Raw genomic sequence first — 15258 nt, 5'->3', positions numbered from 1 at the left:
CCCGGAGCCGAGCCGCCTGCCCGCCCGGGGCGGGGGGACGCGCCAAGATCAGGGTCGGGGATGACAAGTGACTGTTGGTAACCTCGTGTGGACGATTCCCGGCTTTTCTCTGAATGTGTTGTGCCTTTTCTGGTGTTGTTTTGCTGTTACTGCCGCACAACCTGGTGTAATGTCTTTGTCTCTCCCCCCACACCCCATCCCGTGTGTTTCCTCCACAGCGGAGTAGCTTTGTCCAGAGCTCACTTTGAAAAACAGCCACCCTCCAACTTGAGGAAATCCAATTTCTTTCACTTTGTTCTGGCTCTCTACGACAGACAGGGGCAGCCCGTGGAAATAGAGAGGACAGCTTTTGTGGACTTTGTAGAAAATGATAAAGTAAGGCTTGTTATCTTTCTTCTTCCCCTTTTCCTCTCCAAATTTGCTCTGTTCTTCCCCCCCCGTTGAGCTGCTAACTTTTAACACCCATTGTCCCTAACAAAATACAACTAGCTCTCGATCAGGAATTCAGGTGCTTCGGTAGAGATGTTGCCCTCTGTGTGCTGCTGCAGTTAAAAAGGCTTGCAAGCCTCTGCTGTATCGGGGGTACAATGGGAATTTCATACACCCACTAAAAACAGAATAAAAAATTTAATAGGGGACAAATGCATGGTTTTGGGTTTGGTTTTTCTTTTTTTTTTTTTTTTTGGTACCTTGCAGGTCCCCAAGTTTTAAGTTTTATTAGTACCCTTACAGAACTGGGATCTGACCTGTAATGTGTCATATTATCTGTTGAGCTTGATTATTTGTATTTCTGAAGACTCCAAAGTCAGTAGCAGGACTTGAAAAGCATTTACTTTTGGATTTTAAATCTATGTGTTGACCACTTCACATTGTTTTACAATTCTTTTCTTAGTCATGGACAAGATTTTTTTAATTATGAAGGAAAGGATGCTCATACATAATTATCTTCTAGGAATTTACAATAAAAAGGCATGCAAGAAACATTCCTGTAACACAACCTTCAGGAAATAAATATCAATAATGACTCAACACTATGGCAAAGTAATTAACACATTAAAAAAAAAAATCCACTGAGCTTTCCCCCTATCAATCTGCTTTATATTAACTGACTTTAAATGTACAAATTCATCTCAGCATATTGCCTTGAAAAAGTTAAGAGTATAATAGCAAATAAGAGAGGAAAAGAAGTTCTTGAACTCCTACAGAAAAGATGTCAGCAGTATTTTGTAGTCTGTCCTGGGTCATTTGGAAGGTTAATATATCCCAATCAGTGGATTCACCTTTCAGAATTTTAATGAACTTTGTTGTCACTTCCATCATGATTATCAGCTCTTGCATTTTAAATGTGCCAAGTGTAGGTTCTGGAAGAATTTACTTTTTTATTTTTAAATTTTGTCTTTCAGGAGCAAGGTAACGAAAAGACGAACAACGGCACGCATTACAAACTCCAGCTCCTGTATAGCAACGGTGAGTCCCTTTTCCAGCCACCTTCTCTAGGTTGTACAAGCTTTGTAGGTGCTGTCACTGTGATTTCTAAGATACCCAGAAATTCCCTTGCACGATGTCCCTTCAGTGGAGGGACGAACTCTGAAGTTTACCTGGTGTGGATGGGCTTGGGAAACACACAAGAGGAAACAAAACTAACTGGTCTTTCTGAGCGTGTTTGATAAGGCACTAGATGAAACTAAATGTTCCTGTTCTGATGTTTGGGGAAAGGTGTGTGTAACAGCATCACTTACTGCTCTTCTCTCTCGCTCTAGGTGTCAGGACTGAACAGGATCTGTACGTTAGACTCATCGATTCAGTCACTAAGCAGGTGAGTGTAGCTAATATGTGCCGTGCTATCCTTCCTTTTTTCTTAACATTGCCCTGCATGCTTTTTCTTCTCTGGTTCTTTTTTTGTCTCACGTTCATCTGTATTGCAGACCTTATTTTTGAGGGCAATTGAAAAGTAATGCTCTTAAGTCTCTTTCCTCTACAAATTGTAGGTTTTTATCCACTTTTTATCAATATTTATGTATAAGCTGCTTTTCCTGTTCATAAAGGCTTTAGGGGAAGGTATTTATTTACAAGTGATAGTGAGCAATGGTAAAAAGCCTTCACCTCAGATCTGAATATTATGACAAATAAGTAACCCCCCTGACGCTACTGGCTTACCCCTTCTCTTAATTTTTGTAGCCCATAACTTACGAAGGACAGAACAAGAACCCTGAAATGTGCAGAGTTTTGCTTACCCATGAAGTCATGTGCAGGTAAGATGACTTCAGTTACAGCCTGTCATTTGTGAAGTTTGTTTTCATAGATGTCAAAATGGCCATTCCAGTGAAGTTGTAGGTAGGAAGAGTTTGATTTTTTTGTTTGTTTGTTTGTTTTGTTGTTGAGTTGGGGAGATTCTTTGTGTAGGAAGACTTTCTTTTTACACATGGATGTTTGATTTGGGTTGTTGTGTGTTGGTTTTTATTCTTTTTTTGTTTTTTTTTTTTAACTGCAAGAGATTTAGCAACCCCAGCTCCACAGTCTGAGCTGCACTATTTTTGTTTAAACTAGGCCTTTTTATGTGTTGTTTCAATCCAGACTTTTCATATGCTTATTTTTTTTACAAAATTCTTGTTCTCCTTTTAGCAATGAGCAGTTTCACTCTCTAGGTAGAAATCTGTAGGTATACTTTGTGTAATTTACTCTGGTGAAATATTTTAATTTTCTTAATTAAAATATCATCATTAATATTCTTTAATTTTGCTTAGTTCTACCCCAACCAAAAAAGAAACCCCTCAGAGCGAAACACGCATCCTTCTTTTCTATAATACTGTGTAAGCAGTATTTAGGGGACTTCCACCCTTTAATTAAAAAAGGCACTAATGTAAAGTTATAAATTAGAGGGTAAAATGAGTTGAGGATGTTTTTAATAACATTTGTATAAGTCTGAAGTTACATGTGCCTTACTGTATGTACATCGTGCTTCCATGGTAACTTATTACTTTTCCTGTTCTCATGTAATTAAATTTTATTCAATACATATAACAATGCAAACAGTCAATGTTCTTATATTAAAATGTGCTAAATCGTGCATAGAACGTTCTTTCATAAAATGAAAGGCAAAACCAATCTCGACCTTTATTTAAACACAGTTTATGATTTATTTTATTAGTGGGAGGGGGTTAAGCAAGTTGAACATTGCTTCTTTTAATGTTGCAGTTTGCTCCTTGATTTTATTTATTTTGGGTTTTTTTTTAAGGTAGCCTTTTAAATTAATATAGTAGTGAGAGCAGCTTAAGTGGACAGACAACTTGTCAAGGGAAAGTCTTAGTTTCAGTACTTAATTATGTCAACTATTCCATTACTTTTTAAATACAGTAAGAATCAAGTAAATGTACAATGTTTATCTGTTTTTCTTGGCTCTCATTAATTACTCTCATTAATTAAGAGAATAAGCATTGTTATTTTTGACCAGTGTTCACATACGTACGCACAAACACAGCGTATGTAAGTCTCAGTGATGCGTACGGTGCACTTCACGAGGGCCTGCAGATGTAGTAGCAAAGATCAAAGGTATAGGTATTACTTTTTGGTACATCTAGAACTTAGGTATATATTTAAATATATATGCTAACCATATTGTTGAAAGTCTTCACTATAAGTAGGTGAACACTAAAGAAGAAAAATCTTTGAGTTACTGTGCAGCTGGGTGCTGGTTGTAACAAATAACACTTAGCAAATACCTGCGTCTTTCTCCTCTCTTCTGTACAGAGTGCAGTTCTATTTTAGAAGTTAAAATACATCAGCACTTTCCCATCCAAATGTACTCATTTAAAATAAAATTAATTTGTCTTTTTCCCCTTCTTCCTGTCCGTGTCTTTATAGTATCAAATGCTCTGTTCAGTTTTTCTCTACCTGGCCTCCACTGATGCCTATAAACATATTCCGTGCTTGATTTAAGGTAGTGTTCTACAAATGTAAACCATTATTCTGATTACACTGAACTTTCCTGCTTGATAGATTAGCGAGGAAGAATTACAACTCGGGGACATCCTTTCCATGTAAAACACAGATTAGTGAACAAAATCAAAAGCACTCTGTAACCTAATCACGACATTTGATTTTAAATGTCGTGTTTTCCTAAAGTATCTCTGAACAGGATGCTTCGTATTCCGAAGAGGCATTACACATATCACTTTGAATAATGCCAAGGGAATGGATCCAACTCTAGTTAAACTTGACATTTTATTTTATTTCTTTTAAGTACAATAATCAAATCTTCCTCATTGTGTGCCGCTTAAGTGGCAGCATCAATTTTTAAAGCCTCTAGTTTAGTTTGCATTACTAAGAGTGTATGAAAATTTAATGCACGGTACCCACTCTGCTGTCCAAATTGATGCCTACTGTTTTTAAAAAGAAGGACCTGCCTGTCTTTCTGCTCCTCTTCCAATCCTCACTAGTTGAAGGTAGGCTTTTTATTTATTTTATATTTATTTTTTTGTATATTTTGGTATGTAATCACACATGCAGATATTCTTGCTGTATAGAGACAAGTGCATCCGAAACGCCGCGTCTTCCACTCGGTGACAGATGCATGCTTAGCAGGAAAGTTGTCTAAATATTGATACGGCTACACCAATCTGTCATAGCAATTGGAAGTTAAACTCTCAATAATTAGTGCTTGCAGCGAGAGGCTCTATTTATTTATTTGCAGATCAGAAAATTTTTTCATTTGGGTTATTATGGCCTAGTGGGAACTGTTCCTATTAGGTGGATCTCTCTTAAATACACAGTGTTTCCCCCCAATGGGTGGAAATCAAGGTAAACAGTCTCCTCTCCTGGAATAACTTTTTTTTATCTTCTTCCTTTCTTCCAATTATCGACTAAGAGGAAACTAGTTGTTATGCTGCTGCCAGCAACCCCCTATGCCCTCAATGCTCAGAGGGTTAAAAGGTATTATAATTTGAACAGAAGTAGTCTCAGGGCCTACAGCTGGCTAATAACAGAGTTGTATTGAGTGCAGGCAAGCCCCACAGCTGTGACTTTCGCCACAAGGCTCAGACTAGACAGGAGCTCTAATCAGCTGGGCCAGGCGGCCACTGGGGCCTGTGTCTTTATCGGCCAGATGGTGTGAATTTAGACACTTTTGTTATGCAATTGCAGGGAGGAGTTGGGGAGAAGAAAACAAAACAAAGGCCACCATGCTGTGAGCTTATTTGAGTTTGAAATTAGAGACAGATTTTTTTTTTTTTTTTTTTTTTTGGTATGGGGGTGAGGGGAGGGAAGTTGAGGGTTGAATTTTAAAACCATTTTAGTCAAGTGTGAGGAGGGAAAGGATGCAAGTTTGCCTTTGACATGAGTCTTCTAGAGTATTCACTTTGTAGATCTGGTGTTGTCTGTGGTAGCTTTTTGGTTTCTGTGTTTGTTTTTATTTATTTTCAGGACTGTTCTTAATGTAAACTATTATTTTTCCTATGTAGATCTAGTTAGAGGGGAAAGTCTAATAAGAACATGTGTAGAAAATAGAAGTCTTAGGCCTTGACATTCTTGTTTTAAGCAAATGAGCATCTCTAAAGGTATGTTCCTAACACGATGTTGTACCAGAAGGGTAAATATTGGTGAAGTTGCACCAGTAATTTACTTTAAGAGAATATTGTAGGCTTCATCCTGGGCCCACTAGACTTTGGGATTTTTGCCACTGACTTAAATTGGAACAAGTCAATTCTGTTACAGACAGCACTTGTAAAACAAACCCAGTGGAAATGTTAGTGCTTGGATACTGTGATGAAATACTTGAAAACAGGGATTTAAAGATTTGAGAGGTACTTTTGCTAAAATGCTGGGCTGAAACAGCCTCAGTCTTTAAAAGCACTCTGATTTATGTATGAACTAATCATTCACTGGAAGTGAGTGACTGTTTTCCCTAATCAGGAAATTTTTTTCATACATGTTTGGGCTCAAAAAGTATTATGGTCAAAGGGGAAAAAAAAAATCTAACACTCTAACAAAAATATTTTACCTGAGTGTGATAAGAATGTAGATATTTGTAAAATATTTTGAGAACTTTAGCTATAAGCCACAGGATTTTTTTTCAGAAGGAAAATTTAGTATTACAAATGTAAAGTTCCTAACTGTGATAATTGTGCAAACTGAAAGAAAAGAAGATGGGCTTATTTCAGAATCCAGCCAGGTTGTACTCCAGTATCACATAATTCATTCTAAAACACTTACTCTAGGCCAGGAGAAGGCCACCTCTCTCGTAAGAGTATATGAGCTAGTGAGACATGGTGGAGGAATTGCCAGTGTGTTCTGCTTGGATGTTAGGATGGTGTAGTGCAATCAGGAATATTTGTTATGCCCATCTGCATAAGTTACACGACACAGGGATATCTCATTTAGTGTTACTGCAAAGAGAGGAAATGACTGCTGCTTCAGCTAGTTGTATAAAAACAGCAGCAAAACCAACAAAACACTACAAAAATATTTTAAAAAAATTAGTTCCTTTTGTTGTGTCATTAGAGCAGCATGTAAACCAGCAAGGCATTTATTCCTGGTGCTATTTCCAGTGCATTGTTTTATTGGACATGTCAGAAGTCCATGCCAAATTTATATTCTTCTGAGTGAGGGTTTTCTGCTTTTTTGGGGGGTTTATTTTTTTTTTCTTTAGAAAATATCTCACATTTTAGCTTTTAGCTTAGGAAAATAAGGAATTCTTTATACACAATCATTAGGCAGTGAAATGCACAAAAGATGCACTTAAAACAAAGTTGGGAGAAGGAGGGAGTGGGGATATTCTCAGCTAGTGAGAATTACCATAGCTTCACTGAAGTCGATGGAGCTATGACAATTTACAGCAGCTAGAGGGTCTGCCCCAGGGATTTTTAAATATTTAGTGTATCCTTTTATTTTAAAAGGACTAGCATCGATGAGTAAGTGCAGGTTTGAGGCAAAGGGAATGTAGAAATGTTGAAACAGTTAAAGCTGCTATTCAAATAGATCTGCTAGTTGTATCTCATCTTGCTGGGCAATTGCAGCTTGCAAATGGGAAGTTCCTGGCACACACTTCACTTAAGGAGAAAATGCAGGCATTTGAAATTTTTCATATCTGAAAGAGGGGTTTTTTTTTTGTCTCAATGCTCATTTTAGGTATTTATAATTGACTATTAGGCATTTCAAGAAAAAAAGCTGCTCTTTAATATTTTCTACTCCCTTCAGTGAATTCAAGCATTTTATTTATATTTATTTTTTAATTCCTCTGCTTGGAATTGCTCCCCAGTTGGAAAACTGTGGGACTCAGACTGACTTCAGAATTTTGCAGATGTATCCAGCACATATTATACCACTGCACAAAAACCCAAACAATTTCTTTATTTGAACAACCTCAGCAGAATGTGAAAAACATAATTTGGAAAGACATTTGTGTCACTTAAGGCAGAATCTGATCTGGTGACTTCTGTGGCATATGGGACTTCTGACATAGTCCAAGTTTTGGATGCCTCCATCTTCCCTCTCACATATTATGTTTGGTTGGAACAAACTATCTGAGCATCAAGACAGCTTACATCTCCTAACAGACAACTGTGTTGCTACAGATTTTTAAAATTGAGAATTTCAGAGCAAGGATTGTTTTTAAAAGTTGTATTAAACTTTTGATACTCGGCTGGTGTATATGCAAGGAGCATGACCCATGTCAGTGAGTGTAGCAGTGGAAATCAAATAATGACCTGTCTTTTATTGTTTGTTTATTATTATTATTATTGAAAATGAGAAAAGGAAATGTAGCTTTCCTGAAGAAAGCTTCATTCCCTGTGAGCAAAGAACATCAAATAGTTCCTGAGTGTAGGTTGTATTCTTCTGTACTATCTCCTATCTTATAGTGGCCTTCCAATACCTGAAGGGGGCCTACAAGAAACCTGGGGAGGGACTTTTTACAAAGGCAGAGAGTAACAGAACAAGGGGAAATGGGTTTAAACTGGAAGAGGGGAGGTTTAGATTAGATGTGAGGAAGAAATTCTTTGGTGTGAGGGTGGTGAGACAGTGTCCCAGGTTGTCCAGAGAAGCTGTGGCTGCTCCTTCCTGGAAGTGTTCTCGGCCAGGCTGGATGAGGCTTTGAGCAACCTGGTCTAGTGGAAGGTGTCCCTGCTGCTGGCAGGGGGGTTGGGACTGGATGAGCTTTAAGGTCCCTTCCAACCCAAACCATTCTATGATCTTCTGGTGTATCTCTGTGTATGTACACATCTGTACGCACACACACACACACACACACAGTTATCTTTGTGTACGTATGTGTGCATGCACACACCCTGGATGCTGACATAATAACACGAATATCATTCTGTATTATGCACCTTACCACAAGCTCCTGAGGGCAACAGCATTAGCTGACATTTTTTTTTTACCAAGTGAGATAAATATATTTAATTAACGTTGTGAGCTCATCAGAAAGAGTTCTAATTTCTGTACAATCATGTTGGTGGCCATACAGTGTAAAATGTGTATAAATACGTGCTTAGTCTTAAGGGCTTATCATCCCTGAAACAATTGCAAAGGGATTAACAGGTGAAATGGCAACCTGGAAAATATCTCTTCAGATCCTTAGTGGGATCTAAGTATGTTCAGTTTCTGTTTTTTTATTGCTGCTACTATAATGTTGAAGTTTTCTGTGGGCATATGAAACTTGAGGGTTGCTAGATATTTAATAATCAATAAAGCAATTATTAGACTATAACTAATCAGTAGGTTGCTTATAGTCAGTTCTAACACCTTCTTTTGATGGGCTTTTTTATCATACATAACACAAGATACTCATGCCTGTAATGTCATTATGACATCTGTTAATTGTTTATTAAGCCTTTATAAATAGTGCCTTAGTCTAAAGTGTGACCATATTGCTGTTCATTTTTGTCTAGGAATTTTAAAAAAGACTACTGGGAGCCAAGTGCCAAACTCCAGCTGGAATTAACTGGATTTGAGCACCCCATTCCCTTAGTTCTTCTCCCTTCCAGAAAGCCTAGCCAGAATTTTTTCAGTTGCTCTCTAGGCATATATCGAGTCCTGACAGTTTGCAGACAAGACTTTTAGCTGTTTGCTTTGCTGTCAGCTGTCCCAGTAATTATTTCATTTTGGTTTTCATTCTCTCTCTAGTCGGTGCTGTGAGAAGAAAAGTTGCGGCAACAGAAATGAGACTCCATCTGACCCCGTAATCATCGACAGGTAGGACACAAATCCTCATTTTCCCACAAAAGCAGCAAAATTTCCCACAAAATTGTTGTGTGTGCTTTGAGGTGGCTGAGGGTCTTTCTTGATGGTTATCTCAGTGTCTGCCATTTGGTGATGTCTGTGGTTCTTTAGAAAAATGCTCACTTAAGTTTACTAGCTTTAGTCCATCTGGACTTACCTTGACAAAATTGTTGATGTTGATTTTTTTAAATGAAGTTCTCTGTGTGTCGTTTTCATTTTGACCAAATATTCCACATATGTATCTGGAATATTTTCTATTCAGCAGAGATATGACTCAACTGGATTACTGAGACAAATAAAGCTTTAAGCAACCTGGGAGCTTCAGTAAAATTCTTTAACAAAATAACAATATTTTAGTACAAGTGTGGGGAGGAAGGAAGGGGTAAAGGCAGAAGTGCAACATATTAGGCAGGATTAAAACTGATGGTTTGGGAGTTGTGAGCAATTCTGTGTAGAACAGCAGCTTCGTGTATTACTGGTTTCCAGATCCACATCTAGGCTCTGCTTGCCACTTTCTAGGTAAATAACATAAATAGGGAAAAGTACCAGTTTGTTAAATCATGAACTGCTACATAAAAATTGTTATTTGTGGGGGCTTAGAAAACGACCCTGTGGAGCTCACTGACTCCAAGTGGTGTTTAAGATCTGGAGTTCAGCAAGATTCAAAAAGGAAAACTAAGAATAGACAGAGCTGTTTGAAAAAGCACACAACCAGGATTTCCAGAAGGAGAACAGTAAATAAGGAAAAGTCAGGACGAAACCTTTTCCCTCCCCAGATTATTCTGTAGTAACTGTTCAAAGAGTTTCTGTTCCCTAAAGCAGCTGGTATAGCAGGGGCCAGCGGAGACCTGATGCTGAAGTGGATTGCGTGTGCATTCAGTTGTTATGTCTGTTATGTGTCTGGCATGTTCTCTCTACATTCTAATGAGCATTATTTGTCACAGTATTTCTCATGAATTTGTTTTGGCATTCAGAATGGTCAGGCTGGTTTGAATAAAGATCCACAATTATTTCCATCATTTTTTTCATCACAGAGTAATAATAATAATAATAATTTTGGAACTTTGATGATGTGATGGTGTTCTTCTACTCCCTTTACCCCATGGTTTTCCCTTTTAATTTTGTACTTACAAGTTGTGGTTGGGGCCAAAGTTGGAAATCCCAGAAAACAGGGCTGTTCGTGTGGGGGTGTGTATGGGGGGGCAGTGTCCTGACTAGAAGCAGAAGTCCTAGATGTGCCATCTTGACCTTTTCTATGAAATTTCTAGCTTATTTTTGGCTGTGTTCATGTTTGGTATGAATCTGCATTTGGGAACTTTCCAGTATGAAGTCTGAATTTTCTGAAGCTGACTGCTGGAGAAGCAGCATGACGTAAGGTGGGATATTGGAGCCTATGAGTTCAGACCATGAAGAGGGTAGTTCCTACCACTACCTGAATTAGTCATCTTGAGCAAGCTGTCCATTCTCATGCAAAATGAAGATTCCAGTGCTTTCTGTGGGGATTTGAGATCTGTTAATGTAAAATGCACTGGAAGTGAAACTATTAGAAAGAACAGGGTTCTTCTTTTTAACAACTATGTGTAAAATGTGCATCACAAGTAATATGTGGTCAATGAGTCCTGACCTTTCCTACCTTGCTCTAAGCCTAGAACTTTATTGTAACTCCCCTGCTAGCAGCGATAGGCGTTCTGCCTGTGGGCATTGCTTTGGTGTGGAAGCATCCTCTAGGTTCAGCCTGGCAGTTTCTTGTCGAGTGTCAGTCGTTCTCTTTCATCTGTGTGTGTGTGTGTCTCAAAATTGCAAGCCAAATCTGGAGTTTAGGAGGGGTAATAAAGGGTAGATGAGAGAAATAAGGGGTACAGCCCAATAAAGCTGTTTCACTTGGCTTTAAAAACAGTCACTAAATCAGATTTAGGCCACAGAGGAAAAAAAAATGATTATAAATCTGCACTGCTGTCTGGAGGTGGCATGAATAGAAGCTAAACCTCTTTCTTGTTCTACTGCCAATGAGTCATGCAGCATCTAGCAAATGACTCCCTCTTCTGTACAGGTATTTCAATTCCACCACTTTACCCAGTTAAACAAGGTGTGAGGAGTGAGGGATAATCCTGTGTACTACATCTTAATCAACATATGTAATGCAAATATAATAACAAAGTTATGCTGTACATGTCTGTGCACAGAGGAATTCATTGTCTGGTCTGTCATCCTCAGACTTTTCCACAGCAGTAACTACAACTACTTAGGAGTTTAACTGAGCAGTCCACTCTCCCAAGCTACATTCAGTGGGACTAATCTTTCTCTCTTTCAAAGAAGCACAAAACTCTGCTGAAGAGTCATGTGTGTTCTGAACTAGCTTGGGAATCTGGGCAGTAATGTTCTTATTTATTTAGGGGATCTTTACGTGGCTGCTTTAGAAGCAAACATCTATGCTTAAGAACTTGGTACAGGAGGAATATAATTTCTGCAATGCAGTTTGCAACCATCTGCCATCACGCAGGCTAATAAATATGATAAGATTGTTCAGTTCAGTGTTGCCTTCGTCCTTCGTGGTGGGTTTTTTCCTTAGTTTGAAATGAACTACGGGTTTTTCTTTAAAAATAAAAAATAATTGGAATTGAGTTTTTTCCATTGTTTGAAATGATAGGTAAATGGAAAAATTTGTAAAGTAACAACACAGCTGTTATATTGTCACATGTCTCTAGAGAAGTGAAAAAAAATGTAAAATGCAGAGAGGAGGGATGACAAGAATACAGTTGTGTTCTGCAGAGCCGTGTCTAACCAGTGTGTGTGAAGTGAGACTAGAGCTTTCCATTTAGAATAGCAGGAAAATGGAGGCCAGAGCAGAAGCTGGTTGTCTGGAGGTGCTGGGCTCTCCCTTTGGGCCTGGGTTAATTAACATGCATCGCTCCTGCTGCAGGAGTCTGGGAGAAAATTGTGGCTGGCACTCCGGAGGTGCCGTCTGCATTGTAATTCCAGCTGTGTGTGGGGACCTACATGGGAACATGGTTTGATTGTACAGCACAGGAAAGACCAACATCTTCAAAGCTATAGTAGGTGACTGTCAGAAGGTGTGAGATAAGAGACAGAACCCTGTTTAGTTTGAGCTGTGTATAGCTTAGGTCTAGCAAGTTCTGTGTTTGATTTGCAGCTCTCACAAAGGCAGTGGCCTGCTCAAGTGTACAGGGTTTGGGAGGGCACCATGTTACTAATGTCTAAGCTACTTTCATAGAATTGCCTGGTTGGAAAAGACCTCTGAGATCATCGAGTCCAACTGTACCTGTCCACTACTAACCCAGATCTCTGAGCACCCCATCTGCCCGGCTTTTAAACACCTCCAGGGTGCTGTCCTGTACAAGCAACCTGTGCCTGGCAGACGGGTTCCCTCAACAGCAAAGGAGCTGCACGGTGCAGGGGTTGAGAGTCCAAGGTGAAGCAAGCTCTGTGTGGTGCTCAGCGATATGCTCCTATCATGAGAGGGCACGAGTTAAATTAACTACTTTGGGTACCTCTGAGGAGGTGAAGAAGCAAGGAGAGGCATTGCTGCTAGGCAGAGATAGACACCGAGGTACGTGCTGCTGCAACTTCAGTGGTTTTCTTTCTTGCCTCTGCTAAGTGGCTGCATCTGCTATGTCTGTCTGTGCTGGGATTGCTCACTTCTGACCATGCTATAGATGTGTCCTACACACCTCATGAGACTAATGAAGCATGCAAATCAGTCGAGGTTATAACCTGCCATCCAGTGTTGCACTGAACTAAACATGCACCAGGTTTAGCTGAGTTCAGGGACTACGTTGTGAGTTGCTGCAGATGAACATAACTCCATCAGCAGAACGATGTTTTCCACTTTGTTTCTCCCCACACTTCCTTGCTTCTAAGCACTTCTCGATGCTTAGACCACTGTGTTCATTGACCTGTTTATTGCTGGAGGGGCACAATTCATTGGTGTTTACCAAATCATAGAAACTTGTATCCCTGTTTAAAAAGGAAGAAATAGTTCAGTGGGAAAAAAAAAAATGACAGCCATGTTGTTGTTGTTGGGTTTTTTCTTCTCCTTGAATGAATTCCAGAAGTTCTTATGCTGAATAAAACATTTCTGCTGTGACCTTTGCTCTGAGGACTAGATTTAGATCCTAAGGGCCTTGCAGTTATTTTTCCATTCACTCTTGGAAACCAGCACTTTTCTATATGAAAGGGAGCTTCTTCACTGAAATCTACTGTGTACGCTCTCCCACCAACAAATATCTGTAGGGCACATGAGAGTATTTAGGTTCTTGCAATGTTCTGAGTCTGAATTCCAATGTAACTTGGATCAGAATGTGATTTCAGAATGCTGCCTCTGTTTTACCAGCCATGATACAGCTCAAATCCTGCAGCACTGCTATTGCAGGCAGCAAAAAGCAGAACCAGACGTGACTCCACTGGAGCGTAGGGCTGGAAGGACCAACCTGAACATACCTGGTAGATTGCAGGATTGATGGTTAGTCCAGAAGCATTAGCAAAATATGCACTCCATGTTTTTTAGACAGCACAAGCCATGGTCACTTCTCAAAACGTTAGAGCAAACTCTTAACTTTGCCTACAAGATCAAAATTAATCAGAGCTAAATTGATTCCCATGATGGATCACAGCACTGGTGGATTCCCAGTGATCTCAATTTCTATTTATCCTGTCTTCCTGCTTAGTTTTTGATGTTAGTACCTGTGGAATTGGTAGGTTTATGAGACTTCAGGAACGTAAATGTTTTTGTTTCTTTTTCTCATGGCTGAAGTGATGGTTCTTAACATTTCTTGTAGCTCCTGGAAATTAGAGTGTGAACTTTGCATACTAACATTTTCCTTCTTCGTTGAATTGGTAGGTGGGGATATGAAGTAGGTGGGTTGGGGTGGCTTTCAGAGTGGAAGCTTGTTCTTTTGAAGATGATACTTCCCAAATGAAAGCTCTGTTTTCTCAAGCCTGTACTATAATTACTTAGTTTGTTACCTTTCCCACCCCAAATAAAAAGAAACTTGGTCTTAATGGTTAAGAGGTTGTGGATACTGCAAATGAATTTAATTCTTCATTTAACTGCAGATTTTTTCTCTCATTTTAGGTGAGTTGTATAGCTTTGGGTATAAATTCCCCAGTCGTCAAATGGGAATGTTTTTTTAAAGTTATTTTTATTTTGTATTCTTTGTGGTTCTTGAAGATTTAAGCTCTTTAGAGCAGGTTATTTTGTGTGCTTGTTACCCTTAGTGCTTTGCCTGGTTTACTAAAGCTGTGAACTAATTGAAGCCTCCAGGGTACTGGAAGAACTGGGTGACTCTTTCAGTTGAACAATTTATTTGCTTTTTTTTTTCTTCTTCTTCTAATAAGAGATAAATAGTCAAAAGAAATTTCTGTGTAATTCAGATTAAACATCTTAATTCAATTAAACAATGCAACGCAACTGGGATGGGACAGACTTTTTTTGTTAGAACAGGGGAAATTACTTGGAACACACAGCAAAATGTGAGCAGAAGCTGTGCTGTGTGTAGCTGGCTGTCTTCATGGCTTTACTGTGTGGAGACTCTTGAGTCCTTTCCTGTCCTTGAGCTGATGGAATAAGGTCATTTAGCTCAGATGCTTTAAGAGTCTGAGATCCTGGGTTCAATTCCTCCTACTATTAACCAAAACTCTTCCTAATTGTCCTGTAAAGAATCTAATGAGTTTTATTTTCACCTTTTATTTATGTATTTATTGCAGTTGTTCCTGGGGCAGTGGCTGTAGCGACCAGTGGGATTTGAGGGAGCTGCTGGGTTGTGTGGAATATCACCTTGTGTGGAGACGTGGGGCCAGGTCTGCAGCTGGGTCAGCAGTGCTGCCTTAAAACTCACACCAGCTGAGCTGTTGGCACTTGAGTAGGTGATGAACTACAGTGCTGGTCAGCTGACACTGCTGTAAACATTTAGGCTTTTATTACTAATTATTGTTTTTAAAGCAAAACCCCAAGGCACGAAGGCAGCTGGCACAGTTGTTTGCGTCTCTATGAAGAAGCAGAAGAGACTGAATTACATTCTGGTG

General features: G+C 39.2%; 1 protein-coding gene across 1 annotated transcript in view; it reads left to right on the top strand.

The window, feature by feature from the left end:
* Nucleotides 1-9193, top strand: part of LOC104525326 (transcription factor COE2-like) — an 11625-nt gene extending 2432 nt beyond the window's left edge. The window contains exons 2-6 of the mRNA XM_010168446.1: nt 219-375; nt 1404-1467; nt 1761-1816; nt 2179-2252; nt 9121-9193. Of these exons, the coding sequence (XP_010166748.1) occupies nt 219-375; nt 1404-1467; nt 1761-1816; nt 2179-2252; nt 9121-9193 (424 nt within the window). The remainder of the gene's footprint in view (nt 1-218; nt 376-1403; nt 1468-1760; nt 1817-2178; nt 2253-9120) is intronic.
* Nucleotides 9194-15258: the final 6065 nt, after the last annotated feature.

This window comes from Antrostomus carolinensis, unplaced genomic scaffold, assembly GCF_000700745.2.
Source record: "Antrostomus carolinensis isolate BGI_N321 unplaced genomic scaffold, ASM70074v2 scaffold9465, whole genome shotgun sequence".
Classification (NCBI taxonomy): domain Eukaryota; kingdom Metazoa; phylum Chordata; class Aves; order Caprimulgiformes; family Caprimulgidae; genus Antrostomus; species Antrostomus carolinensis.
The sequence above is the reverse complement of the archived record's forward strand: the minus strand, read 5'-3'. Positions and strand labels throughout refer to the sequence as shown.